The 26,689-nt window shown below is 48.3% G+C and overlaps 1 protein-coding gene across 19 annotated transcripts in view; it reads right to left on the reverse strand.

Moving 5' to 3' along the window:
• Nucleotides 1-26,689, reverse strand: part of MLIP (muscular LMNA interacting protein) — a 163,461-nt gene that overhangs the window by 106,866 nt on the left and 29,906 nt on the right. For 18 of the 19 annotated variants that reach the window (XM_074991159.1, XM_074991156.1, XM_074991151.1 and 15 more), the window contains exon 2: nt 3,315-3,416. The exons of the other annotated variant lie outside the window; for it this stretch is intronic. In XM_074991159.1, the coding sequence (XP_074847260.1) occupies nt 3,315-3,416 (102 nt within the window). The remainder of the gene's footprint in view (nt 1-3,314; nt 3,417-26,689) is intronic. 19 annotated transcript variants of the gene reach the window in all.

Below are 26,689 nucleotides of genomic sequence, written 5' to 3' on the forward strand. Positions count from 1 at the left end.
GCGGTGGACCCCGCGCCACGAACCGCCGACGGTGACAGACCCCCAGCTGCGGGCCACCCACCGTCGGCAGCTGGAGGTCGCGGAGCAGCACCTCCAGCTGCAGGAGCGGGCGTTGGCCTGGCGCCAGGAGGCATGGGGGGCCTACATGGAGACATTTAACTGCTTGGTTGACTACCTGGCCCCCCATGCCGCGCCGGCCGCCACATCGCCCGCCCTGCCTGCTCCTGCAGCCCCACCACCAGCTGCTCCGCCCGTCGCCGTCCCGTCCGCCGTCACCCCGCCACCCACCAGCGAGGGCCGGAGCGCCGAGGGACCCCTGGAGCCACCTGACACTCGCCGGCCACCGTACCTTCCGGTCCAGCCCGCTCCCACCCAGCCACGGACCAGGCTGCGACCGTGGCGGGGCTCCCAGCCGCCAACACCCGGTGCCGGCCTATAGGGGCGAGGGGCCCGGGACGTGGCCCCCCCCCTTGTATATAGTTGGACCCTGTTGTTTTCTGCCCCCGGTTTGCCCCGTCCCCCCCATGTAAATAGTTCTCCCCTTTATCCTCCCTGGTTTTCTTTTGATTATTGAGGACTGTTGTTTCTTTGTATTGTTTTATTTTTGTACATATTGCTTTTGTTCAACATGTTTGTACATAGTTTTTGGTTTTTGGTTCAAATATTTATTTACAGTTCTCAAAAAAAGGTTCGGAAGGAAAAAAAAAAGTTTAAGTTCAGCCACAAGTGCGTGCTGTCATTTGTCCAGGACAAATGGGAGGGGGGTGCGGTGGGGTGCTCCATAGTGTAGGCGTTGGGGCAGAAGTGTGGTGGAGGAAGGGGCGGGCAGTAGGGGGCCTGGGCAGAGTTCACCCCATGGCCTGTTCATCAAAGTGGGCCCGCAGGGCCTCCCGGACCCAGGTCCCCTCGGGGTCCACCTGCCGACTGGGGGCAGCAGGTGGCTGGACGTCTGCCCTGCCGGCCTCCGCAGCCCAGCCCTGGAAAAAGGTCTCCCCCTTGCTCTCCACCAAATTGTGCAGGGCGCAGCAGGCACCCACAATCTGGGGGATGTTGTTGGGGCCTGCATCCAGGCGGGTCAGGAGACATCTCCAGCATCCCTTCAGGCGGCCAAATGAGCGCTCTACCACCTGGCGCGCATGGTTCAGGCGCTGGTTGAAGCGCTCCTGGCTAGCGGAGAGATGGCCCGTGTAGGGGTGCATGAGCCACGGCCGGAGGGGGTAAGCCGCATCTGCGATGACGCAGAAGGGCATGGTGGTGTCCCCCAGAGGGATCTCCCGCTGGGGGATGTAGGTCCCCGCCTCCAGCCGGCGGCACAGGCCCGAGTTCCGGAAAACCCGGGTGTCGTGGGTGCTGCCAGGCCAGCCCACATAAATGTCCTGGAAACGTCCCCGGCTGTCCACCAAGGCCTGGAGGATGACAGAATGGTAGCCCTTTCGATTCAGGTATCGTCCTCCACTGTGATGCGGGGCGCGGATGGGGATGAGTGTCCCATCCAGAGCCCCGAAGCAGTTGGGGAAGCCCAGGGTGGCAAAGGCAGCGATGGTGGCATCTGGGTCCCCCAGCCTCACGAGCCTGTGCAGGAGCATGGTGTTGATGGCACGCACAACCTGCAGAGAAAGCACACGGGACAGCACCAATGAGGGGTGAGCAGGGTGTGCGTGGCCCTGCCCTGCCCTGCCCTCCCCTGCCCTGGCCCCCCTGCCCTGCCCTGGCCTCCCCTGCCCTGCCCTGCCCTCCCCCCATGGGTTCGCTTACCTCCATGAAGAGAGCCCCGACGGTGGCCTTGCCAACACCAAACTGCTGGCCCACGGATCGGTAGCTGTCTGGAGTGGCCAGCTTCCAGACAGCGATGCCGACCCATTTCTGCACTGTGAGGGCACGCCGCATGGCAGTGTCCTGGTGCCTGAGTGTGGGGGTGAGCCACTGGCACAGCTCCAGAAATGTCTGCCGGCTCATCCTGAAGTTCCTGAGCCAGCGGTCGTCATCCCACTCCCCAAGCACCAGCCGCTCCCACCAGTCGGTGCTGGTGGGGTAGCTCCACAGCCGCCGGCGTGTGAGGCGGGGTGGGGCAGGGTGCTGTAGGGGTAGGGGTTGAGCCCTGCTGCCCTGGGGGCATCTCCTCCTCTGGGGCAAGGAGGTGCTCAGCTGCCTCCCGCATGGCACCGAGCAGGGCAAGCCCTGCTCCTGCCGGGAGGGCTGGGTGGACCTCTAGCTGCTGCTGCTGCTGCTGCTGCTGCTGCTGGAGGTCCATGACTGTGGTGCCCGGGGTCTGTGTGCCTATGGCTCCTCAGACCGCGTGCTGTGCAGGCTGAGTGTGTCTGGGAGGGGCCCTTTAAGGGAGCGGCTAGCTGTTGCCCCGGAAGCGCTAGTCCGCCCGGTGACCCTGTCTGCAGCTGTGCCTGGCATCCCTATTTCGATGTGTGCTACTTGAGCGTGTAGACGTTCCCTCGCTGCGCCTATTTCGATGTTGGGCTGCGCAACGTCGAAGTTGAACATCGACTTTGCCGGCCCTGGAGGACGTGTAGATGCTATTCATCGAAATAGGCTATTTCGATGTCACTACTTCGAAATTAGCTACTTCGATGTAGCATGCACGTGCAGACGTAGCCTAGGTGTCCACAAGCAAAATTGTTTGTAATGGTACACAAGTATTCACACCGCTGTAGTGAATTTGCTCTGAAGGTGACAGTATGTCATGTAGCCCAGCAACTGTTTAGTCAAGTGCTGGCATAACAGCTATAATGATACTTTTAGTGCTCTATAGAAAATCAGATAAAGATGTTGGCCAATCACTTCAGTTTCATATGAAAAGATCAGAACTCAAATCTCTCTGCATTCCTAACTCTTGTGCTCAGTAATTTACTGAGGCAGAAATCCTATTTAAATGAAATGGTGAGGATTTGATAATTAGAAGGGCCCAATTAAAGCGGCCACTTTTTCATTGGGCAATACACATATTAAGTTCTATCTGTGCCCTTCTGCCAGGGAATGCTCCCTCAGGAAAGCCATGTCTCTTCAAAGATAGGAATATGAATTATGTTGTTTATCCTAGCAATCAGGGTTTGCTCTTTCCTCTCCTAATTGGCTGGCTTCATATTCTCAAATCACCTGGCCAAACTACCTCTCCTTTCCCCCTTCTATTACTGTGTTTCTTCCACCCCTCATCTACATCTGTCTTCTCTTCTTGTCATATTTTCATCCACAGGCCTCTCCACATCTGGGTATATGCCCCTTCAATATGTCAAATACCTATGACCCTTAAATGGATCCTACCACAGTTTTGCCGCATTGATTTTGCAACACAGGAAGCAGACCTGTAGTTTGTGGTGCATTTGATGAAAGGAAGTCTGACAAAGGACAACGTTCAGGTTTAGTTCTGCTGTGCTGCTAGTGGTATTCTTCCAGTGTAGATATTTCTAAAAGCAAGCACAAAGACTTGTAAATAGTTCTGGAGTTCAAAAATTATTTTCAAAGATAATCTATCAAACTACATTCCTTTATGTCTTGATATTGTTTGGTAGTCTACAGATAGGAGACTTCCTTTTCATCTACACAGTGAATCAGAGAGAAATTTAAGCTTTTACAAAGGCACTAGAAGAGGAAGTTGTTAAACTTAGCCTTTCATACATTGTTGTCTCCAATCACCCAGTCTTCTTACTCAGGTCTAAAAAGCAGTTACTTAGTCGTAGCCTGTAAGAATACATTAGCCTATATTATATATCTTATTCCTGTAGCCTACATGTATATCATATATATCATTTGCTATTTCCATCTACCTTCACTGTTTTACTACTTTATAGCAGTAATGCAAGAGGTCTATTGGGGTCATACTCTGTAAAGCAGTAGCTTGAGCTAGGTCAATGTGGACATCTGGACAGTATCATACAGATACAGATAAAGGGGCATGTATCTGCATTCCCAGACATTAGTTTATCTAGTAGAGGGCATTTTTATCTTGTGTGATACCAAGATGGTATGGTCCCACCAAATCAACCATCCTGTTTCTCTTGACATTTTTGGAGGGTGTAAATGAGGCTGCAATATGGTCACTTATGCATATTCAAAGGGGCCGTTAGATCCATTCCCATGCCGGTGTGCATACCTTCAAAATCTTAGGGTACAGAAATCTAGTTTTGGCTTTGAAAGGCTGGGTTGAAATGATGTAAGGAGTCCTATGATTGCCTAGAGCCACCAGTGGGTTGGGGCCACTGTTTTCTGTTTTGGTCTTCTGTGAGGGTTTGGGTTGGTTTTTTTTTTATTGTTTTATTTTGTTTTTTCCGATTAGTACTAGTCTATCTCTAAAGTTTCCTCTGCTCTAACAGTATCTTGCCTCTCACTACCAGTGGAGTGAGACTGATCCTTTAACTCCTCAAGTTCATTGGGAAGGAGTGTGAGTATGGTGTTATTCTAGATATATTTGTGCTTGTATACTGTTTCTATGTAACTAATCAATGTGAATTAATCTGTATGTAATTGCCACCTCAGATATTTGATTGTAAACTGTATTATTAAGTGTAATAAATCCTGTGCTACTATTAAATCGTTTGCAGCATTCATGAAATTGCTGCAGAGCCTGTGACCTACCTTCAGGTAAGAGCTCTTTATAGCCCCTCATAGCTGTGGTCCTGGGTGGAGGGCAAACCTTGGCATTCTTACGTCAGATGGGCAAGCCATTACCCAAAACAATAGTCATACCCAAATTCCCAACTCCTGGTCCACGTTGTGAATCAAGTAGAATGATGTAAACATAATGGCCACATCTACACAGACTTCTTGTGTCAACAAAAGCCCATTTTTGTTGACAAAACCCGTGGAATGTCTACACGGTTAAAGTGCTCTGTCAGGAGTTTGTGGACAAAACTAAGCTGTTCAGCCAGAAGAGTTATACCTCTCCCTGATCAGTATTTTTTTGATAGAGTGCCTGTGTAGACAGTTCTGTCACCAGAGCGGCGCCTCCAGGGTGGCAGCCAGCTGGAGCTGGGAGATGCCCTCTCCACAGCAAGCAGGGCTCTATGATCATTGTTTCCACCCCTGCTTAAAGGAACAGGGCTCCAGGAAGCCCCATGCTGGAAGGCAGGGACATGGCTGCATGCTGGCAGCATGTGCCCAGTCCCACACCTCAGCAGACACTTGCCATCTGTCGACAGAGGTACTGTTGAGGGTTCTCTATCAATGGTGACCTCTGTCGACAGGCTGCCCCTGTAGAGGTAGCCACGAACAACATTCGCATCTGGAATCAATCTCAACTAAATTACTGTGAAAGTTACATGATTGTTATTTCCCTGAATGGCTCAAAACCAATTTAGTGTTAGTTATCAGAAAATCAAGGTTTCTTTATTTATTTTAGACTTTGGGCTAGCACATCTGTAAATAATATGACCCAAATGTGATGTTAACATAAGCTTGTCAAAATGATAACTCTTTTAAAAGAGTGCAAAATTCCCCTTTGTAAAGATCTAAAAATCCATCATTGTAATGAGCTCTTATCCAGAGTGGCAGCTGTATTTTTCAGTTTAAAGATATAAACAATTTAGAAAAAAATGGTTTTGTAAGTGGCAAAAAATAACACAAATATTAACACAGCATTTATTCCCTGTATATCTGAGCTTTCATTTGACAATTTTAAAACCAATGATAGATGAAATTGTGGGCTGGAGCTGGTAGTGTTAGATAAGAGGCCATGTAAGCACAATTAACACTCCAGGGGACTTTTTTCTTTAATAAACATTGGCATCAATTAACAAAGCTTTTCAAATTTCCCACAATATATAGAAATCCATCCTTTCCTATTCAAGTGTTTCTGATATCAGCTATTATATTCTGTACAGAATCTTATATTGCCCTTATCACCATGTCCCTCAGTGCCTTCCAGTCCAGTATTAATAATGACAAATATCTGTGAAACATGGTCCATTCTTTTTCTTATCCTTCCCCCCAGGAGAAAATTGTGTGTGTAGTGGAGTGCTTTGCTTTGATGGGCGTGTGGTTTTTCCAAGGGCTCTTTGTTTTACAAATACACAGTAAGCTGTGCCTATAATTGTTACCAGCAATGACCAAAGAAGTGCACCTTGCACTAGAAGTGAAGTGTGATACAGTTTGTCACAATCTTTAAGTTTTATGTGAGTTTGTTAAATAGCCTTGGACTCTGTTTCCTTTACTTTAGCAGTAGACAGCTTTTTTGAGAGTAAGGGCATGTCTACATTGCTCTTGTGGGACATAATTATGCCACATGTAGACATACGTGGGCTAGCATTAGTCTAGCTAGCTGAAAAAGTGGTTCTTACCCACAAAATCTCACAGCCTAATACGTTTGCTAGCCTTTGAGGTGCTACAAGATTGCTTGTTACAAGCTAGCTTGGTGCACCACAGCTGTTGATGCCACTGCAGCCTATACTTCCAGCATCTCGAGTAACTATCCTGAGAGCTGAGCAGGCTTGTGTGCTCCATGGCTCACTGCTGTCAGTCCACAAGGTAGCTAGATTAAAGCTTGCCCACTCATGTCTGTACATGCTACGAGCGCACACCTCAGAAGCAGATTTGGCAAGTTTGAGGACAGAGCTCCTTGCTCCCTGTCATCTTTCAAGATGTGTGAGTTAAGAGGCAAAACATTTTGGTCCCGTCTGCAAGAGGGCAAAGAATGTCGTCTGATGAAAGAGCTGAAAAGAAATTGTTTTGTTTCCCCATTGAGGAATTTATGGTCACTCCTTGTTAGGGGGGAAAAAATCTACTGAGTGACCACATCAGCAAATGGTCTTTCAGCCTTGTAACAAGAAAGGAAAGAAACAAGTATACAATTGCAAACAGAAATTGTTTTCTGCCTGTTATAGCTCTCTGATGTCATTATTACAGAATCACAGAATCAAAGGGCTGGAAGGGACCTCAGGAGGTCATCTAGTCCAGCCCTGTGCTTCAAGCAGGATCAGCCCCCACTAAGTCATCCCAGCCAGGACCTTGTCCAGCCAGGACTTAAAAACCTCAAGGGATGGAGAATCCAACACCTCTCTAGGCAACGCATTCCAATGCTTCACCACCTGCCTGGTGAAGTAGTTTTTCCTAATATCTAACCTACACCTCTCCCTCTTCAACTTCTGGCCATTATTCCTTGTTCTGCCACCTGACACCACTGAGAACAGTTTCTCACCCTCCTTTTTAGAGCTCCCTTTCAGGAAGTTGAAGGCTGCTATTAAATCACCTCTAAGTCGTCTCTTCTGTAAACTAAACAAGCCCAAATCCCTCAGCCTATCCTCATAGGTCTTATGCTTCAGACCCTTAATCATTTTTGTTGCCCTTCGCTGTACCTGCTCCAGCAAATCCACATCCTTTTTATACTGGGGGGGCCCAAAACTGGACACAATATTCTAGAATATTCACCAGTGCCAAATAAAGAGGAATAACTACTTCTCTAGATCTGCTCGAAATGCTCCTCCTAATGCACCCTAGTATGCCATTAGCTTTCTTGGCTACAAGGGCACACTGTTTACTTATATCCAGCCTTTCATCCACCATAACCCCTAGGTCCCTTTCCATTGTACCGCTGCTGAGCCAGTCAGTCCCCAGCCTGTAAAACAATGTTTGGGATTCTTCCGCCCCAGGTGCAGGACTCTACACTTCTCCTTATTGAATCACATCAGATTTCTTTTTGGCCCAGTCTTCCAATTTATCCAGGTCCCTCTGGATTCTCTCTCTACCCTCCAGATTCTCTCTCTACCCTCCAAAGGGTAACAATTATTACCAAGACTGTGATTTGTTATCAGCCTTTAGCAACTCTTCTGAAGGTGGGAGGTATTTCAAATGGCCTACCTGGTATTGTTATGTGAAGTCAGTCAGAATCATCACTTTTAGGTAGAGGGCACTTCATAAACTCAGGGATTTCAGAGGTTTATAATTCGTGTACTTTAAAAATTGCTTTCTGATAAAATCTGAAATATGAGTTTATCAGGTCCAGCTTCCAAAAGCACTGAGGAAAAGTGCAAACCATTTAACGTTATGGACCATAAAATAAATTTTCCAACATTTCCATTATTCCCTCTTTCTAAGAATATTGTTTTGAGGAAAATTTGAGAAAGATTAAGGGATTAAAATGGTGGGAAGTATGATGGCAAAACACAGGGGCTGCATCTACACTAGCAAGTTTTTTCAAAAGATTTTTTTGAAAGAAGGCGGCTCTTTAAAAAGAGGCCGTGGAGCACCTACACACAAAAGGTGTTCTTTCAAAAGTAAATGGAAAGAATCTGGTACTCTTTTCAAAATCACACTTCCTTCCCATTTCAGGAAAAGCACCTGCTTTTGAAAGCCTCTTTCAAAAGAAAATGTGTGTAGATGCTCTGCAGGGCCCTTCCTTCAAAAGCACAGTCTTCATTTTGGATCCCAGGCCCATTCTTTCAAAACAGTGAGAGCTGTGTGGACATTCTCTTTTGAAAGAATGGCTCCCTCTTTTGATCCACTTTTTTGTGTGTGGATGCACGAGCTAAGTCTACACTAGCATGCCTCTTTCGAAAGAGGCCTGTAAATGAGGGAAATAAAAATGCAAATGATATGCAAAAATGCAAATGAGACCTGACACCTCATTTGCATGTTCTTTCAAAAGAAGAAAAGCACTGTAGCCACGGCTCTTTCAAAAGTAATCCCCATCTTTGAAAGAACCCTCCTTCCTTTTTTGTTTTTTTTTAGGAAGCAGGCTTCTTTCGAAGATGAGGTTTACTTTTGAAAGAGCCATGTCTACACTGTTTTCTGCTTTCGAAAGAAGCTCTTTAGAAAGAATGTGCAGATGAGGGGCCTGATATGTAAATCTGCACCTCGTATGCATTTTTTATTTCCCTCATTTACTTGCCTCTTTCGAAAGAGGAATGCTAATGTAGACTTAGCCACTTTTTCAAAAGAAGCTCTTTTGGAATAAATCTTCTGGAAGAGGTTCTTTTGAAAGTTCTCTGCAGTGTAGACGTGGCCAGGAAGAAAGAAAGGGAATTTTGAAAGCTTTATTTCTCCATTTTTTATTTTTAATATGATACGTTATTTTCTAAATTTCATTTTACTTAAAGCATTAAACCACAAACTATTTGAATTCCTGGAGGCAGTTGAGATAACTCCTGTATTATTCCTCCACTCAATGTTTTGGCAAACGAGACAATTTAAAGCTTAGAAGCAGAAATGGACTACAATAAATTCTCCTTCCTATAATGGTTCAGTAAATAACTTTTTTCTAAAATGCTTCATCCCAAAGATTGCATAAGGTTTATGGTGCATATTGAAGAATCACATGTATTTTAAGAAAGTTTTCATATCTGTAGAGAAAAAGCACCATCTGAGCCACGTGCTTCTTTATCAACATGCTTTGAACCAGCTTCAAAAGACTTACAGAAAAACAGTAAACCTAGGCTCCAATTATAAAGGAATGGGGGCTAAAGAGGTGAATGAATCATCCCCATAAGAGCGCACTAACTGTAATCTATTAGTGGTAAAACCTGATTTTATTCATTTATGTTTTGTGCATGACACTACAAAAATCCCAACTTTTTTTAATAAACAAAAGAGCCTGGGTTTATTGTTGCATTGATGCAGTTAAACTTTGTCTGTTTCCATAGTAATGCTTTTACATCCATTTTGATTACCTGTTTCCTCAGAAAGGCCTGTGCTTAGAATTGTAGGATTCAATCTTGCCACAGAGGGTACAGCTCACAGGGATTCCTCAATTGCACATGTGTTTGCAGGATCAAATCATTAATCTTTCTGCAAAACTTTTCTCTTATTTTCCAAAGGGCATTTAATCGAACGTCAAGCTCATTCAGGTTTCCTTGAAGCAGTTAGAGTCTAACCTCATGTCAGCTTGTCTTTCTACTCTAGCCTCCACTTTCTCAGCTTCCCTGCACATGGACAAAGGATCCTCCAGAAGTGAGCCCTGGAAAAAGTCATGTTTGAAAGCAACAACAATGAAGTGGAGTATTTTTGGAAATGACTGATAAGCCCTATTGTACTAAGTTAGCCTATTATAACCCTGGTAGGAACTCTATTAGCATTCTGGTCATTGACAACATTTTAGAAGGGGAAAGAGAAGTGTGGAGCCTGTTGGAGGAGTACTACATGGACCGAGTATGTTGCACGTCACTACTTGATCACTGTGTACTAAGCATGATGTTGTGCCCTCCTGTTAGCCGATGGCCTGGTGAGATACCACATGTGCCCTCACTTCATCCGAGTCTTTAACTGCTAGGACAGACAGTCCCTTCGCAGCGGGCAGCCAGGGGTTGCTGACGGATGCCCCAAGGTTTTAACACCCGAGTCTTTAACTGCTAGGACAAAGTGCCTTCACAGCGGGCAGCCAGGGAGGCTGACGGGTGCCCCAAGAGCCTGCTCCATGGGGGCAGCACGACTCAGCGCTCAGCTCTCAGGACGCCTCACCAGTGCCCAGGCTAAAACAGCTGAAAAGCAGCTGAGTTCTTTGTTTTGTGTTTGGTTTGCACAGTAACAGGAAGAGTCAGGTTAAAAACTTAACCAGTTACTTGTTTATTGACTAAGGAACTTATGGTTACAAGATTACAAGGTTTATACTTCCCTTCTTTAGTTACCAATAGCTAGCATATAACAATTCATAGATCTATTATTGAATGTGCACAAAAGCAAAAGCAATACGCTTAACAGGTCTTATTCTCACCCCTGCATTACCCAACGTAGCGTGACCAGCATTTTCACTCAATCGCTCGGGAAGAAACGATATGAGGAAAGGGCATCCCCTGGGACCTCGGGAGGCAAAGACCCTCCTGACCAGCAGGTAGAGGTAATTGGAGCTCAGTTAGAGGGGGCTGCCAGGCCCTACTTTATACCCATTGGGTCACATACGTTCTTCCTTATCTCAAAAGATGCCAATTGAATTAGATCGTCTTGTGACCCTAGTTCTCACAGAGCGTTGGTTCACACCTGTGAGGTGGAGCTAATTTAGGGCATTCTTTCTTTATGGGCCGGAGGTTTCCTCATCTGAGACATTTGTGTAGGAGGATCAATTGATGGTACTAGCCAAGGGCAGCCCGAGGCCCCATCTGTCTGTTAGCCCATTTGTCTTTTGTTGTTTGGTTTCAGCACATTCAGGCTCGTTATGTTGCAGTTTTGCTCCAGAGCATCAAAAGACTGTGCCTGAGATAAGCACATCTGCGCTCTCAGGCATTCCAGGGCTGAGCTATTTCTTTTAACCCTGTGGTGCTCTGAAGAACCTATGAGAGACAAGATGGAGTAGAGCAAAAAGACTCTGTCTGGCTACACCTCCCCAGCCCTTGTGGGAGAGCATCGGATTGTCAGTCCACAGAGAAGATGGGGAGCAGCTCCAATGGATGACTTGTCAGCCATGAAGAAATGTAAAAAGGTACTTCTCACTCTGTGTTCTCAGCTGATAAGACCCTGAATTAGGGTCACCCATATGCAGTTTGTGGCTGGAAAGTCAGGTCCAAAAAGGAACCTCCTAGTGTCTGAATGTACACTTAGGGTATGTCTGCACAGCAAAGTTATTTCAAAATAACGGCTGCAGTTTTGAAATAACTTGGCTAGCATCTACACAACACAGCCACTGTTGCAAAATATACTCATCCCTCATTAAACGAGTACTTTACTTACAAGTACTCGCTAAAACGAGGGGCACATATACTTACCGTTGTTCACTAGACGAGTGAACTCCCCCTGGCTAATATGAGCCTTATCCCACTCCTCATAGACCCAACCTGCCACAGCCTGAACCCCTGCTGGCTGTGCAGACCCAACTCACAGCACCCTGAACCTCCCGCCCTCCCTGTGGCCCCAACCTGCTGCAGCCTGAACCCGCACCACCACCACCTGTCCCATGGCCCCAACCTGAAACCTGCCCCCCCACCAGCCCATGGACTCAACCTGCAGCACCCTTAACGCCCTCCCGCCTGCTCCATGGATCCCACCTACCACCAGGTTTTAACCTTCCCTCCTGCTCATGGCCCCAGACTGCCCCCAGCCTTTAACCCTCCTCCAACCAGCCCCCCCCAAATCCAGGGTTCACTTTCCTTTCAAAAGCAGCACCTCATGCTGCCACTTCGCTGAATTATGAGCACTTGGAGCGAATCAGAGACTTTTACATGTGTTTCAATAGAAATTTAATGTCCCTCTTACGAGTTGTCACCTACAAGCAGAAATTTGGGAACCAGTTGTGCTCATATAGCAAGAGATGAGTGTAATTCAAAATAGTGGTTGGTTTATTTCAAAATTAGTAAACCTCATGCCACAAGGAATAGTGCCTATTTTGAGATAGGGGCTGTGTAGTCAGGGAATAAGGGTCATTTTGAAATAGCTTATTTAGAAATAAAGCTGCTGTGTAGTCATGGTATGTCAGATTAGAGGCCCTGGAAGCAGTGCTTCCTCTGGCTCTTATCCAAAATAGGCCTGATTGTGTGTGAACACACTATTTCAGAACAAGCTTTGCTTATTTTGGGGGCTTCCCTGTCGTGCAGGTGTGTTATTCCAGAATAGTTTATTTTGGAGCAATAACTCCAGAGTAAACTATTCCAGAATAACTCTGCAGTGTAGACAGACCCTTGAAATCCAGTTTCCTGCGGTCACTAGCCTCCACCACCAGGGGGGACAGAAGGAACAACAATTTTTGCTGGGGGCTAGAGGAACAATGCAGCTTTCAGAAATGGCTCCAACATACAGAGATAGGAGTGGCTGCCCATCTTACGCTGAACATAGCTCTCCCTGCACAGGCCTGCCCCAGTCACTTCCCCCACCTCCAGCCCTCAATCCTGCACCTGCCTGGTGACTTCCATGAGTCTCTGGGTGGGCACAGCAGTCCCCTCACACACTACATGCAGCAAGTCTAGAACAAAAGATGCAGTGCAAAATAACAAAAGCTATCTCCCTCATCTTGCCTTGATTATTCAGTGATTCTCTCTCCAATTCCCTCCGCCCATCACCCCTCCACCTCCAGAGCCCTACTCAGCTGGCAAGTGGCAGGGAGATGGAGAGAGCAGCAGGCAATGGGTGGAGGGGAATAGGGGATCCCTTAAGGAAAAGAGGGTTTTGGTGGTTTCTTCAATGGGAGATAAGGAATCTCCACAAAGGGCTCCCATATTACCCACCTCCTGCAGTATGGGATCTATTTTCCCCATTGGTTCCCTAGAGCCTCATATGCTCCCTCTCCACCTTCTCTCTACTCCAAGCTTTTTTTGAGGGTGGGGGCGTGAGTAGTAGGGGAAGGTAGAGACAAAGACGACCTTCTGGATGAGAGAGGATTGTGAGGGAGTTTGAGGCCCTAATCTGGCAACTGCCTCTGCATGTGAGCAGACCTCTGCTTTCATATGGCTGTCCCTTTAAATCAGTGGGCATTGGGTCATGCAGAAGCTGTAGATTAGTTTCTGTGGTGCGCTGGAAGAATTTTAGATTTTAATTCAACTTATGCAGTTTCTAGATGAATTCATTTAAAAAAATCAAAATATATAAACATGTGTTTGTGGTGTGGTAGAGAGTGAACATTATAAACAGGGGAACTGTGTATATTATTACAACAATATATGAAAATATATTACTTCCTGTAAGTGCAAATTAAGACCTTGAGCCTGAAAGTAAACAAAACATTGCATGTCACTATAGGGCTGACCCTTTTCCAACCACCTCAAAGGTTTGGCCACATAGTTTACCTTGAAATAAACCCCCAAAGGTTTGGATTTTTAGCTGGAGTTTAGACAAGCTCTCTCAATCTCTTAGATCTTCAAACTTAAGCTAGAGGTTTTCTTGCAAGATTTCTTATTCTTCTTACTTTCAGATCAGACCACAGGAACAGGCTGTCTCGCTCCGGATTCTGTTGCAGAGCTAAGTTCATATTATTTAAACAGATGAAAAATAAAGGTATTGCTCAACCCTGAATACGGCGCATATTTAAATGTTATGGGTAAAATCCTACCCTTGCCAATGTCAGTGGGAGATTGGACACTGGCATCAGTGAGATCAGAATTTCATTCTGTACACAGAAATGCTTCCACACAGTAATTACTTTCAAGAGTCTTCAAAGACAGTGCCTTATAAAGTGCCTTCTCTCCAGGAAACCAAATGAAACTGCATTCCGATAATAAGAAAAAGCCCCAAACGTGCTCCTGCCCAGTGACTTCAGTGGTCTCTGGATGGGAACAGCAGTCTGCCCCATATGCAGTCCACCCATATATGCAGCATGCCTAGAAAAAAAGTTGTAGTGTAAAATAATAAAAGCAAAGAAATTCAAAGGTAACTGTGCCGTACACAATGTGCGACAGTGGGTTTGATTGAACACAAAGGAGATGCATCAACTTTACATCTCTAGCTTTTTGAGGTCAAAGTTAGAATACCAGCTACATATAGTGCATAATTAATGTCTACTTTTGCTAATACTCTGTTGTGCTGTAACTGATACATAGGCACAGACTGTTGTTTTCAACTCCGCTCAAAGTCACAGAAACGTCTACTAGAAATGTGCAGTTGCAAAGCACCTCAGGTGGCTCTTTCCAAAGAAGCTAAGGACTAGCTCTACAGAGATGTATGTACCTCACTCCTACTTTAGGTACCTAATTCCAAATTTGAGATCCTGCTTAGCTGCTGGGTAACCTTGCAGGGGATCTGTGGTAGTGTCTACACTGCAATACAAGACTAAAGGCAGAGCAGCATCAGGTCTCGGATGTCTCAAGTTAATGGGGATCAAGCCACGGGGCTATAATATTGCTGTATGGATGTTTGAGCTCAGGTTCTATGACCTTGGGAACTGCACTGCAATTTTTAGCCCAGCAACCAGATTCAATGTCACTGGTGTTCTATCAGGGCATAGACATACCCTACATTCCCACCAGTAAAGTCTCCTCATACACGTAAGAAAAGTTAACAAGTCCTCATGCCACCAAGCTGCTTGATACGAAAGCCCAGGGTGGGAGGGGAGGGTGGATTCGCAGAATTAGGCTATGATAAACTCAAATTTATTTGACCATTCTCACTTCCCACATGCTCCTCACAAAGTGGAGTCATTGCTGCCACACTCATATTGGCTAACATCAACTGTTGCAGTAGTGCATTGTGGGAACCTATCCCCCAGTTCCCTCAATCCCATAGCATTGTGTGTGTGCTCCCTGGTCTTGACATCATCTTCCCACACTGCATTTTCCTCATTCCCCTCCCAATCCCTGAAAATATGCCAATCCCAGGAAATAATGCAGAGACTCTCAAAGCTAGAACAAGAATAGAAAAGTCTAGGGGAAAAGAATTTTTGGTTTCCACCCACGTTACATTGCCAACACAGGTGCAGTGACTGTATTCTCAACTGGCTGTCCACTGAGTCTCCCACCTTCCATCATTGCATGTGCTCCCTACAAATAATACAGGGGCCCGGACTGTATTTTAAAGTGAGAAGAAAGAGGAAAGAAAAAAGTAAGAAAAAAGAGTTTTTGGTTTCCCCATTCATTATATTAATACTGGGGAGTGTCTTTGGGTTTCCAGTGCACTATAACGCTTCCATGCAACAACTATGTTCTCATCTGGCCATCCACTGAGTGTCCCACCTCCCATCATCAGATGGGATCCCTTAAAATAATACAGGGGCCTGGAGTGTATTGTAAAGTAAGGAGAAAGAGGATAGGAAAGTGTAGGAAAAAAGAATTTTTGACTTTCCCCTTCTCTACACAGACAATGCCAACACAGTTGATGGCAGTGAAATATCATGCACTGAACTTATAACACAAACGGGAATCTCAACTGCACGCACGCGCACACACACACACACACACCATGTTTCTGAGTGGGTCAAGGCATGAAAACAGATTGCAGATATTAGCAAAAAGATTTTATAACCGAAATATGAAACCAGCAGGTATCTGCAATGGACAGCAAGCTTCTGAAAATATTTTTGGTGGGGTGTGGGTGGGTGCTGTGGTCTGTGATTGCTGAAGTACCTAAAGTATTCCCCCCATGTATCTTAGCCACTGGGGAGGGGGGAGATTCTTCCCCCATCCCTGGTGGCAGCAAGCCCCCATATATCTTAGCCGCCCGGGAGACTTTTCCCCAGCAGCCGCAAGCCCCACTATGGGCGTGGGGTTGTTCAATGGTGTGGCCAGCTGAAGTGGTCCTTCCCTACAGCATCAGCAAGTTCCCCCAGTATCTTAGCCACTGCAGCTGACTTCCCCATGGCAGCAGCAAAACCCTCAGTATCTTAGCCCCTGGAGGGGACTTCCTTAGGACGGCTGCAAGCCCCCCAGTAGCTTTTCCTGCCCTTGGATCCCTAAACATGTGCAATGTGTCATGGTGCTCCCTGGAAGCATGGTCAGCACCGAACGGCAGACATATCCTTTCATTGGGTTGGGGGCTACCCATGTGATGTGACAGAGTGTGGGAAAGACCCAGACTGTGTGGTGCCTATGAGGGAGTGAAGGGGGTTCACAAGCAAATGTAAACAGATGAGAAGTTGTTTCTCAGCATATTATGCAAGCACAGCACCTCCTTCCCACAACAGCCATGTGGCCACGTGGTGCAGCAGGGCAGTGGCTGGTGCCAGGCAGCACAGAAAAAAATAACAAATGTAGAGACAGAGCCATAAACTTCCTGCAGGGGCTATTTGAATGGGTAGATGCACTCACAGCGCTAATAGCAAAGAAAGAAAGAAACATTTCTCAAGCTCTCATACAAACATAAGCCCACAGCTAAAGGCTCGCTGCTCCTGCTTGGAAAGTCATTGTCTTCCTGTTACTGGAAAGGAGTAGCCAGAGCGGACCAGTGAGGGTCATTGTAGGTCACATACAGGATACCTCTGGAGGCTAATAAATTTGATATTAAGACGTGGCATTTCCACGCTAGCCTTAATTGAACTTCTGAATTCTAGCTTGATGCTGTTCCCATCAGGTAACTGCAATTTTGTAATCTCGAGATTAGTGCTCCCTAAATCAAGCTAATGGTATTTACAGTGAAGACAGTCACATGGTAATATTGAGATAACTGCCTTAAATTTGAGGGGGAGGGATAGCTCAGTGGTTTGAGCATTGGCCTAGTAAACCCAGGATTGTGAATTCAATCCTTCAGGAGGCCATTTGAGGAAGAGGGGGACAATTTGCCAGGGATGGTGCTTGGTCCTGCCAAGAGGGCAGGGGACTGGACTCTATGACCTCCTGAAGTCCCTTCCAGCTCTATGAGATGCATATCTCAAAAAAAAAAATCTTGTAGATGTAGCCTTCATGTTCTCTTACTGGTAGACTCAGTACCATAGGAATTGTCAGAGGCTATCAAAGAATAAGTCCATGAATCAGGCCACACACACACAACATTGTGGTGATGCTACCACTCCCTTATACTCTGTCACTCAGTAATAGTGGTCATACTGCCCCACTTAAGCTCTACAACCAAGTGGTTAGAGCATTGATATGGGAAATATGGCTTCAAGTCCCCAGCTGGCCCCTATGTTTGGAACTCCTGGAGTCCCCAGAATGGGGCTGTCTGCAGTGAGATGGCTCCAGAACCAATGACTCTGGAAACCAGTCCCAGGCCTTCCTGGATCAGTAGCAGAAATTCTAGAAGTCCTAAGAATCCTAGCTGCAGGGGGCAAAGCCAATGTAGAGCCTGGGTTTCTGGAAATTCTGGCATGGTGGAGCTGCCCTGCAGCTGTGGGCCCTGGAAGACGGAGACCACCTACCTCAGCACAGTGTGTAGGGCAGAGTTTTCTCTGACTTCTGGGTTCCTGGGTCTGGGGAAGGGCAGGGAAGTAAAGCAACTGGAGCGCACTGTGTTGGAGCCCTTTGAGAAAGGGTGTGTCAATTTTACCTCGTAGGAAGTGAAACCTACAAGATTCTTCCAGGTGAGCAGTCAGTGACTGACTAGTTCAGTTTTACAGATGGAGAAGTCAACATTTTTCACCAAACCTGAAGTTTACTCATGGAAATTTTGGCTTTATGAAAGGGAAATTTTTCATATTTTTGATCAGTCATCATTTTAATCTTCCATCCAATCTATTTCAAGACTATATGCAAATTGGAATATCCTGGTCTCAGGTAAATTACATCAGTGCAGCTATCAGAGGGATAGTTGTGTTAGTTTGTATCCTCAAGAGCAACTGGAAGTCCTGGGGCATCTTATAGACGAACAGATATTTTGCAGCATAAGCTTTCATGGGCAAAGACCCACTTTATTGGATGCAATTTGTGCAGCTGTGCATACAAATGTACTCAACTTCTCATGACCACCTTCAAGTTATGTGCCAACTCCATCTGTGAGGAATTTCTCTACTGATATTGTAGCCCCAAGCAATTTGCACGGTATTTGTCCCACATATCAGCATTCAATCAACTCAACATTTTGATTCTGGATGGATGGATGGGACTTCTGAAGTTAGTATCTCAAAGTAACTTCAAACTGATACTAAGTGACTAAGATGCTGTAAGATGTGTTACGCACAGTGTTGTTATATTACTAATATCAGGATTTCCCTTTCATTTGTAAATGTCTGCCTTTTCACCAATTCAGGCTTATTTTGATGGCAATGTTTATATAATTTCAAGTATCAGAGGGATGGCTGTGTTTGTCTTTAAGATGTCCCATAACTCCTCATTGTGTTTGCTGAAACTAACTGACAATTTTATTTGGGCGTAAGTGTTTGTGGGCTGGAACCCACTCTGTCACATGCATGAAGTGGAATCTTCAATTTAGCAGATTACACACACACACACACACACACACACACACACACACACACACACACACACACACACACACACACACACACACACACACGGTAATGTTATATTCCTATGCAGAATACTCCCTCTTGGTATTCTCACCTTTTATCAAATGTTAGGAGTAGGCCACACTCACCCTGGTTGAACTGCCTTGTTAACACTGGTCTTCCACATGGTAAAGTAAAAATCCCATCTTTGTATGTAAACAAAAAAGCCATCCAGTACCACCTCAAAGACTAACAAAATAATTTATTAGGGGATGAGCTTTCATGGGACAGACCCACTTTTTCAAATCATAGCCACACCAGAACGGACTCAATATTTAAGGCACAGAGAATGAAAAATAGTAATCAAGGTTGACAAATCAGAAAAATATCATCAAGGTGGTCAAATCAGAAAGTAGAGGGGTAGAAGGTGTTGGGGGGAGTCAAGAATTAGATTAAGCCAAGTATGCAAAACAGCCGCTATAATGACCTAAAAAATTCCCTTCCTGGTTTAAAACCACATGTTAATGTCAAATTTGAATGTAAAAGAGAGTTCAGCAGCCTCTCTTTCCAATCTGTTGTGAAAATTCCTCTTCACTAAAACGCAAACCTTCACGTCATTAACAGAATGGCCCACTCCATTAAAATGCTGACTGAACAGTTTGTGGATCAGGAGTGTTTTTATGTCTGTTTTGTCCCCATTAATTCTTTGTCCAAGCGAGTTTGAAGTCTGTCCAATATACAAAGCATCTGGGCATTGTTGGCACATGATGGCATATATGTTGTTAGTTGAGGAACATGAGAATGTGCCCATGATTCTGTGAATAACCTGGTTAGGTCCAGTGATGGTATCTCCAGAATAGATATGTGGACAAAGCTGGCAACAGACCTTGTTGCAAGGAAAAGTTCCAGGACTAGTGTTCCTGCGGTATAGACTGTGATTGTTGGTGAGAATCCTCATACGGTTGGGAGGTTGTCTGTAGGAGAGAACAGTCATGTCACCTACGGCCTTCTGGAGTGTGGCATCCTGATTAAGGACAGGTTGTAGGTCTTTAATAATTCGTTGCAGTGGTCTGAGTTGGGGGCTATAGGTGATGACCAGTGGTGTTCTGTTCTTGGCTTCTTTGGGCCTATCTTGGAGTAGCTGGTCTCTGGGTATTCAGCTGGCCCTGTTGATTTGTTTTTTTGTTTCTCCTGGTGGGTAATTCAAGTTTATGAATATTTGGTAGAGATCTTGTAGTTTTTGGTCTCTGTCAGTTGGATCAGAGCAAATGCAATTATACCTAAGGGCTTGACTGTAAATAATGCATCTAGTTATGTGTGCAGGATGGAAGCTAGAAGGGATTAGGTAAGTGTAGCGATCAGTAGGTTTCCGGTATAGTGTGGTATTGATCCGGCCATCCTTGATTTGTACTATAGTGTCCAGGAAATGTACCTCTTGTGTGGAGTAATTGAGGCATAAGTGGATGGTGAGGTGCAGATTGTTAAAGTCTCTGTGGAATTCTTCTAGAGTCTCTATACCATGGGTCCAAATCATAAAGATGTCATCAATGTATTGTAAGTAGAGGAGGGGTAATAGAGGATGAGAGCTGAGGAATCGTTGTTCCAGGTCAGCCCCCAACTCAAACCACTGCAATGCATTATTAAAGACCTAAAACCTATTCTTAATCAGGATGCCACACTCCAGAAGGCCCTGGGTGACAGATCTCACAGTTAAGCAGACAAATTACACATTCAAGTTTCATTATATATCATGTAGAAAGGATCCAACTTCAGACAGAATTCTCCCCCATGTCCATTGCTTTCTACAAAATGAGGACTGTATTGATTCAAAACCCTGAAATATGCAGACTCCAAATCATGTGGCCATATGCTAATGAGGTGCAGGAAATGTACATCTGTGCCTCATTAGCATCTTCTGGGCAGCTCATTACCATGATGCTTTCTGAGGAACGGGCATGTGTAAAAGCAGCCTTTGTGCCTCAGGATTTCATCTATAAAATGGGGATAAAAAGAACTCCCTACATAAGAGGTATATTGGGAGGTAAAAGTTTGTGAGGCAATTTGATGCTATGGCAACATGTGTCATATAAGTACAGGTACAATTTCCCTAATATGGATCTCTCTCATCTGGCAATATCCATGTTCTGGCATGACTTTAGTTAGCTGGGTGGCCACTTATCATCTTTTACATTCAAATTTGACACATTAACACGTGGTTAAATCAGGATGGGAATTTTTTAGGTCACTATAGCTACGTCTACACGTGGTGGCGACATCAAAATAGGCTATTTCGATGAATAACGTCTACACGTCCTCCAGGGCTGGCAACGTCGATGTTCAACATCAACGTTGCGCAGCACCACATCAAAATAGGCGCAGGGAGGGAACGTCTACACGCCAAAGTAGCACACATCGAAATAAGGGTGCCTGGAACAGCTGCAGACAGGGTCACAGGGCGGACTAGCGCTTCCGGGGCAACAGCTAGCCGCTCCCTTAAAGGGCCCCTCCCAGACACACTCAGCCCGCACAGCACGCGGTCTGCAGAGCCATAGGCACGCAGACCTCGGGCGACACAGTCATGGACCCCCAGCAGCAGCAGCAGCAGCAGCAGCCAGAGGTCCACCCAGCCGCCCCAAAGAAGCAGGTCTCGCCCTGCTCCATGCCATGCGGGAGGCAGCTGAGCACCTCCTTGCCACACAGGAGGAGGAGCAGCCCGCAGGGGAGGAAGACTCAACCCCCAACCCTGCAGCACCCCGACCCTCCCATGCCTCACACGCCGGCGGCTGTGAAGCTACCCCACCAGCACCGACTGGTGAGAGCGGCTGGTGCTTGGGGAGTTGGACGACGACCGCTGGCTCAGGAACTTTAGAATGAGCCGGCAGACATTTATGGAGCTGTGCCAGTGGCTCACCCCCGCACTCAGGCACCAGGACACTGCCATGCGTCGTGCCCTCCCTGTGGAGAAACGGGTCAGCATCGCTGTCTGGAAGCTGGCCACTCCAGACAGCTACCGATCCATGGGACAGCAGTTTGGTGTTGGCAAGGCCACCATCGGGCCTGTCCTCATGGAGGTAAGAGGACCCATGTTGGGGGGGGGGAGGAAGCCCTGGCAGGGCAGGGGGGTCCGGGCAGGGGAGGGCCACACACACCCTGATCACCCCTCATTGGTGCTCTCCCATGTGCTTCCCCTGCAGGTCATGCGCGCCATCAATGCCCTGCTCCTCCACAGGCTCGTGAGGCTGGGGGACCCGGATACCACCATCGCGGGCTTTGCCACCCTGGGCTTCCCCAATTGCTTCAGTGCTCTGGATGGGACTTACATCCCCATCCACGCCCCGGTGCACAGTGGAGGACGCTACATAAACCGGAAGGGCTACCACTCAGTGGTCCTCCAGGCCTTGGTGGACAGCCGGGGCCGTTTCCAGGACATTTTTGTGGGCTGGCCTGGCAGCACCCACGACGCCCAGGTTTTCCAGAACTCAGGCCTGTGCTGCCGGCTGGAGGCGGGGACCTACATCCCCCAGCGGGAGAGCCCTGTGGGGGACACCACCATGCCCCTCTGCGTCATCGCAGATGCGGCATACCCCCTCCAACCCTGGCTCATGCACCCGTACACGGGCCATCTCTCTGCCAGCCAGGAGCGCTTCAACCAGCACCTGAACCACACGCGCCAGGTGGTGGAGCGCTCATTTGGCCGCCTCAAAGGGCGCTGGAGATGTCTCCTCACCCGCCTGGATGCGGGCCCCAACAACATCCCCCAGACTGTGGGTGCCTGCAGCGCCCTACACAATCTGGTGGAGAGCAAGGGGGAGGCCTTTTTTCAGGGCTGGGCTGTGGAGGCCAGCAGGGCCGACGTGCAGCCACCCGCTGCCCCCAGTCACCAGATGGACCCCGAAGGGACCCGGGTCCGGGAGGCCCTGCAGGCCCACTTCAATGAGGCCGTGGGGTGAATGCTGCCAGACCCCACACTGCGTCCCCCCCTCATCCTCCACAACACTCCCTGCCCCTACGCCCACACCACGGAGAACCCAACAGCACACACCCCCACACACTTTTCCTGCACAAATAAAAGCAGACACTTGTTTGTGAAATCAAACTGGTTTACTTTCAACTCTGTTCTATAACTAACTAATACAAACTATATACAGGAACTTCTAACTAACTTAAATATGAAAAGTGTACGTATATATTAACAAAAAAAAGCAGGGATAACAAGGAAGGGGAGAACTATTTACATGGGGGGGGGACTGGTCAAAAGAGAGGCACAAATAAATAAATACCAACTATATACAAGGGGGGCGGGCCACGTCCTGGGCCCCACACCCCTATAGTCCGGCACTGCGGGTGGACGGCCGGGAGCCCCGCCTCGGCCGAAGCCCTGGCTGGGGCTGGCTGGGGGCCGGGCGGACTGGCAGATATGTCCGGCAAGTGTCAGCTGGCCCCAGGTCTCCCTCGGCGGAACGGCCCTCGGTGGCGGGCAACGGTGGATGGCACGGCGACGAGCGGAGCAGCGGGTGGCGCAGTGGGTGGAGCAGTCAGGGCAGGCACAGCGGCGGCCGGCACGGCGTGGGGGGCCAGGTAGTCCGCTATGCGGTTGAATGTCTCCATGTAGGCCCCCCATGCCTCTTGGCACCGGGCCAGCGCCCGCTCCTGGAGGTGGAGACAGCGTTGCTCTACCCGCAGATGCTGCTCCACGACCTCCACCTGCCGGTGGTAGAGGGCCAGCAGCTGGGGGGTCCGTCACCAGTGGCTGGTGCTGGGTCCACCGTCTTGCCCACCGTGGGGCCAGTCGGTCCTCCGCCGAGGGGCTGGCCTGGAGCGATGGCCCCAGAGGGGATTCCAGGACCACTGAAGCCTTGCCGGTGCTCTCCGGTCCTTCCGATGGTGCAGCTGTGGAACACAGGAGGGGGGGAAGAAGAGTGGAGACAGGCGTTAGTGTGGGCCCTGAGCCATGGCCCTGGTCCCCCCACCCCTGTGCTGCAGGTTCCCCATCCCTGTCCCCAGGAGATGCTGCTGTGATGGGGTTCAAGGGTCCCCCTGCACTGCACCCCGTCCCCCAGCGGGAGTGACTCTCACTTCACTCAGCAGGGTCTCTGACAGGAGAGGTTTCTTAGGCAACAGATGCCCAGTTTCTCCCAGAAGTGACAGTACAGCAGTCAGAGACAGTCCTTCCAACCCATCCTGGGGAGAAGACCCCAAGGGGTGCCCCTCTGGGGTGTAGCTTTCCCCCTCCTCAGGCTGGCTGCCTTCCAGCTCTCCCTTCCCCTAGCCTCTACCTGCGGCCCCCGATTCAAAGCCAGCTCGGCTCCTCCCTCCTCTTTGTCCAGGGCAGAGGTGTAACCTGCCAGTTGTAGCCCCAGGATCATCCTTAGCCACTGGGAGCTATTCAGCTGGTTGCTCATATCTAGCCTGAGAGTCGCATTTGCACTCCCCCCAGTCCATCACATGCTGCTGCTGCTGCTGCTGCTGCTGCGGGGTGTCCCACCCCCTCCTCCCGGGGGACCCTAGAGGTTCCGCTCCCCCCTGCCCTGGGGATGGGGCATGGCACTGTCGTGCTGGGGGCGGGGGCGGAGGCAGGGGCTGATGCACTCCTGTGAGGGACATGGCACTGCTGTCCTTGGGGCCATGGCCATCTGGGCATGTGGAGGGCCCTGGCCACATATCTATTACCCCTGCCCCTCAACCCCAGGGGTGTACACCGGGGAGGTACATACCTGTAGGTCCACTCCCACGGTCGGGGGACACCCGGGGGGGCAGACAGCCGGCTGCTGCTCCGGGATGGCAGGAGGACGTGCAGGCCGGTGTCAGTAGAGGAGGAGTCCCCCTCCTCCTCCTCCTCCTCCTGCTCCGGTGCCCCGGGGGTGGGCTCCTGGTGGGGCCCCCGGGGTGTGGGGCTTACCTCCAGGGCGGACTCCGGCTCCGGGGCCTGCTGGGGCTCCTCAGCCGAGGTATCAAGCGTGGCCAGAGGGGAGGAGGTGTGCCGCGGGCCCAGGATGTCCCTGAGCTCCCTGTAAAAGGGGCAAGTGACGGGGGCGGCCCCAGATCAGCTGGCCGCATCCCGGGCCCGGGCGTAACCCTGCTGCAGCTCCTTGACTTTACTGCGTACATGATCCAGAGTGCGGGCAGGGTGACCCCGGGCGGCCAGGCCCTCGGCCAGCCGAGCGAACGCATCCACGTTCCGCCTCTTGCTCCCCATTACCTGGAGCACCTCCTCCTCGCTCCAGAGCCCCAGCAGGTCACGAAGCTTGGCCTCCGTCCAGGAGGGGCCCCGCTGCTGCTTCCCGGCCTGGCTGCCAGCCTGGGAGCCCTGGCTGCCCTGGCTTCCCTTGGGGGGGGCGTCACCTGGGGGCACTCGGGGGGCTGCCGTGCGGCCATCACAGCTGGGGTGCGTGTCTGTGGCGCTCAGAGACGTACAGGCTGGCCGCGTGTCTGGGCTGCCGCCTGCATGTTCTCTCAGCTTCCTGCACAGGAAAGGAAGGGGTGGGGACCTTTAAGGGGCCACTCCACGCGGCCACCATTGAGCTGAGGGGCTGGAGAGAGCGTCTCTCAACCCCTCAGCTGATGGCCGCCATGGAGGACCCCGCAATTTCGATGTTGCGGGACGCGCAACGACTACACGGTCCCTACTTCGACATTGAACGTCGAAGTAGGGCGCTATTCCCATCCCCTCATGGGGTTAGCAGCTTCGACGTCTCGCCACCTAACGTCGATGTTAACATCGAAATAGCGCCCAACACATGTAGCCGTGACGGGCACTATTTCGAAGTTAGTGCTGCTACTTCGAAGTAGCGTGCATGTGTAGACACGGCTTATAGGGGCTCTTTTGCATACTTGGCTTAATCTAATTCTTGACTCTCCCCGCCACACACACACACACCTTCTGCCCCTCTGCTCTCTGATTTGCTCACCTTGATCATATTTTTCTGATTTGTCAACCTTGATTACTATTTTTGGTTCTCTGTGTCTTAAATATTGAGTCTGTTCTGGTCGGGATATGGTCTGAAGAAGTGGGTCTGTCCCACGAAAGCTCACCTAATAAACTATTTTGCTAGTCTTTAAAGTGCTACTGGACTGCTTTGTGTTTTGATACCGTGTAGACTAGCACGGCTTACTCCCCATTACTATTCAGCTTCCTCTCTGTAACTATCTTTGTATGTGCATGCATATATCTGCCAAACAAGTTTCCACTTCATGGATCTGACAAAGTGGGCTGCAGCCCATGAAACTTACCCCCAAACAAAATTGGTCCAGTGGTTCTTGACCCCCACACACAACAAAATCCATTTACTGATGCCAAATCCTATATGTAGTACCCTGAAGTGCTTGCAGCGAGGGGGTGAAGTTGTGTGACAACCTTTTTTTAATATAATATCTAAAAAAGATCAGCTCCGAGACAGCCCACATTTAAATCAGTATTCACCACCTGCCATTGTTATAAAGAATAGCCCTTTTTTCTGAAACAGATAGGTACATGTCCACAAAAGAGCAGCCAGAAAACCAGTCTATAACAACACAGCAATATTAAGGGATACGACATGAGGCTACTAATGTAATATTTGCATGAATACACATTAAAATCAAGAGTATTAGGGCAAAGTTTTGACAAGTTAAAAGTGATTCCTATTATAACAGGATCAGTTATCAAGATGCATTAATGGCAATTTGCCTGTGTACGAACATCAAACATTACGACTCACGAGCAATAACGTACTGTGTGCATGACTCACTTGTCTCTGTAAATATAACCAGTCATTCGAAAAACATAATTTATGTTAAACTCTTCCAGACCATACTAGTTCTCATTATGCTTTCTTAATAGAAATTGAAGGAATCAAAACTACTCATATCATCAGTAAAAGATGGAAAGTTTCCCTTACCTAAATCTTCAAGGATTTGCACCGTCTCCTCTAAATGCGTGTGACGATAAAATACGAGCAAAGAATGAATGATACAAAAACTTCGCTGCTAGGAAAAATATCTCAGATCTACACTAACATCTGTATCATCCAACTGGTACTGTAAAAT

This window comes from Carettochelys insculpta, chromosome 3 (genome assembly GCF_033958435.1).
Source record: "Carettochelys insculpta isolate YL-2023 chromosome 3, ASM3395843v1, whole genome shotgun sequence".
NCBI lineage: Eukaryota > Metazoa > Chordata > Testudines > Carettochelyidae > Carettochelys > Carettochelys insculpta.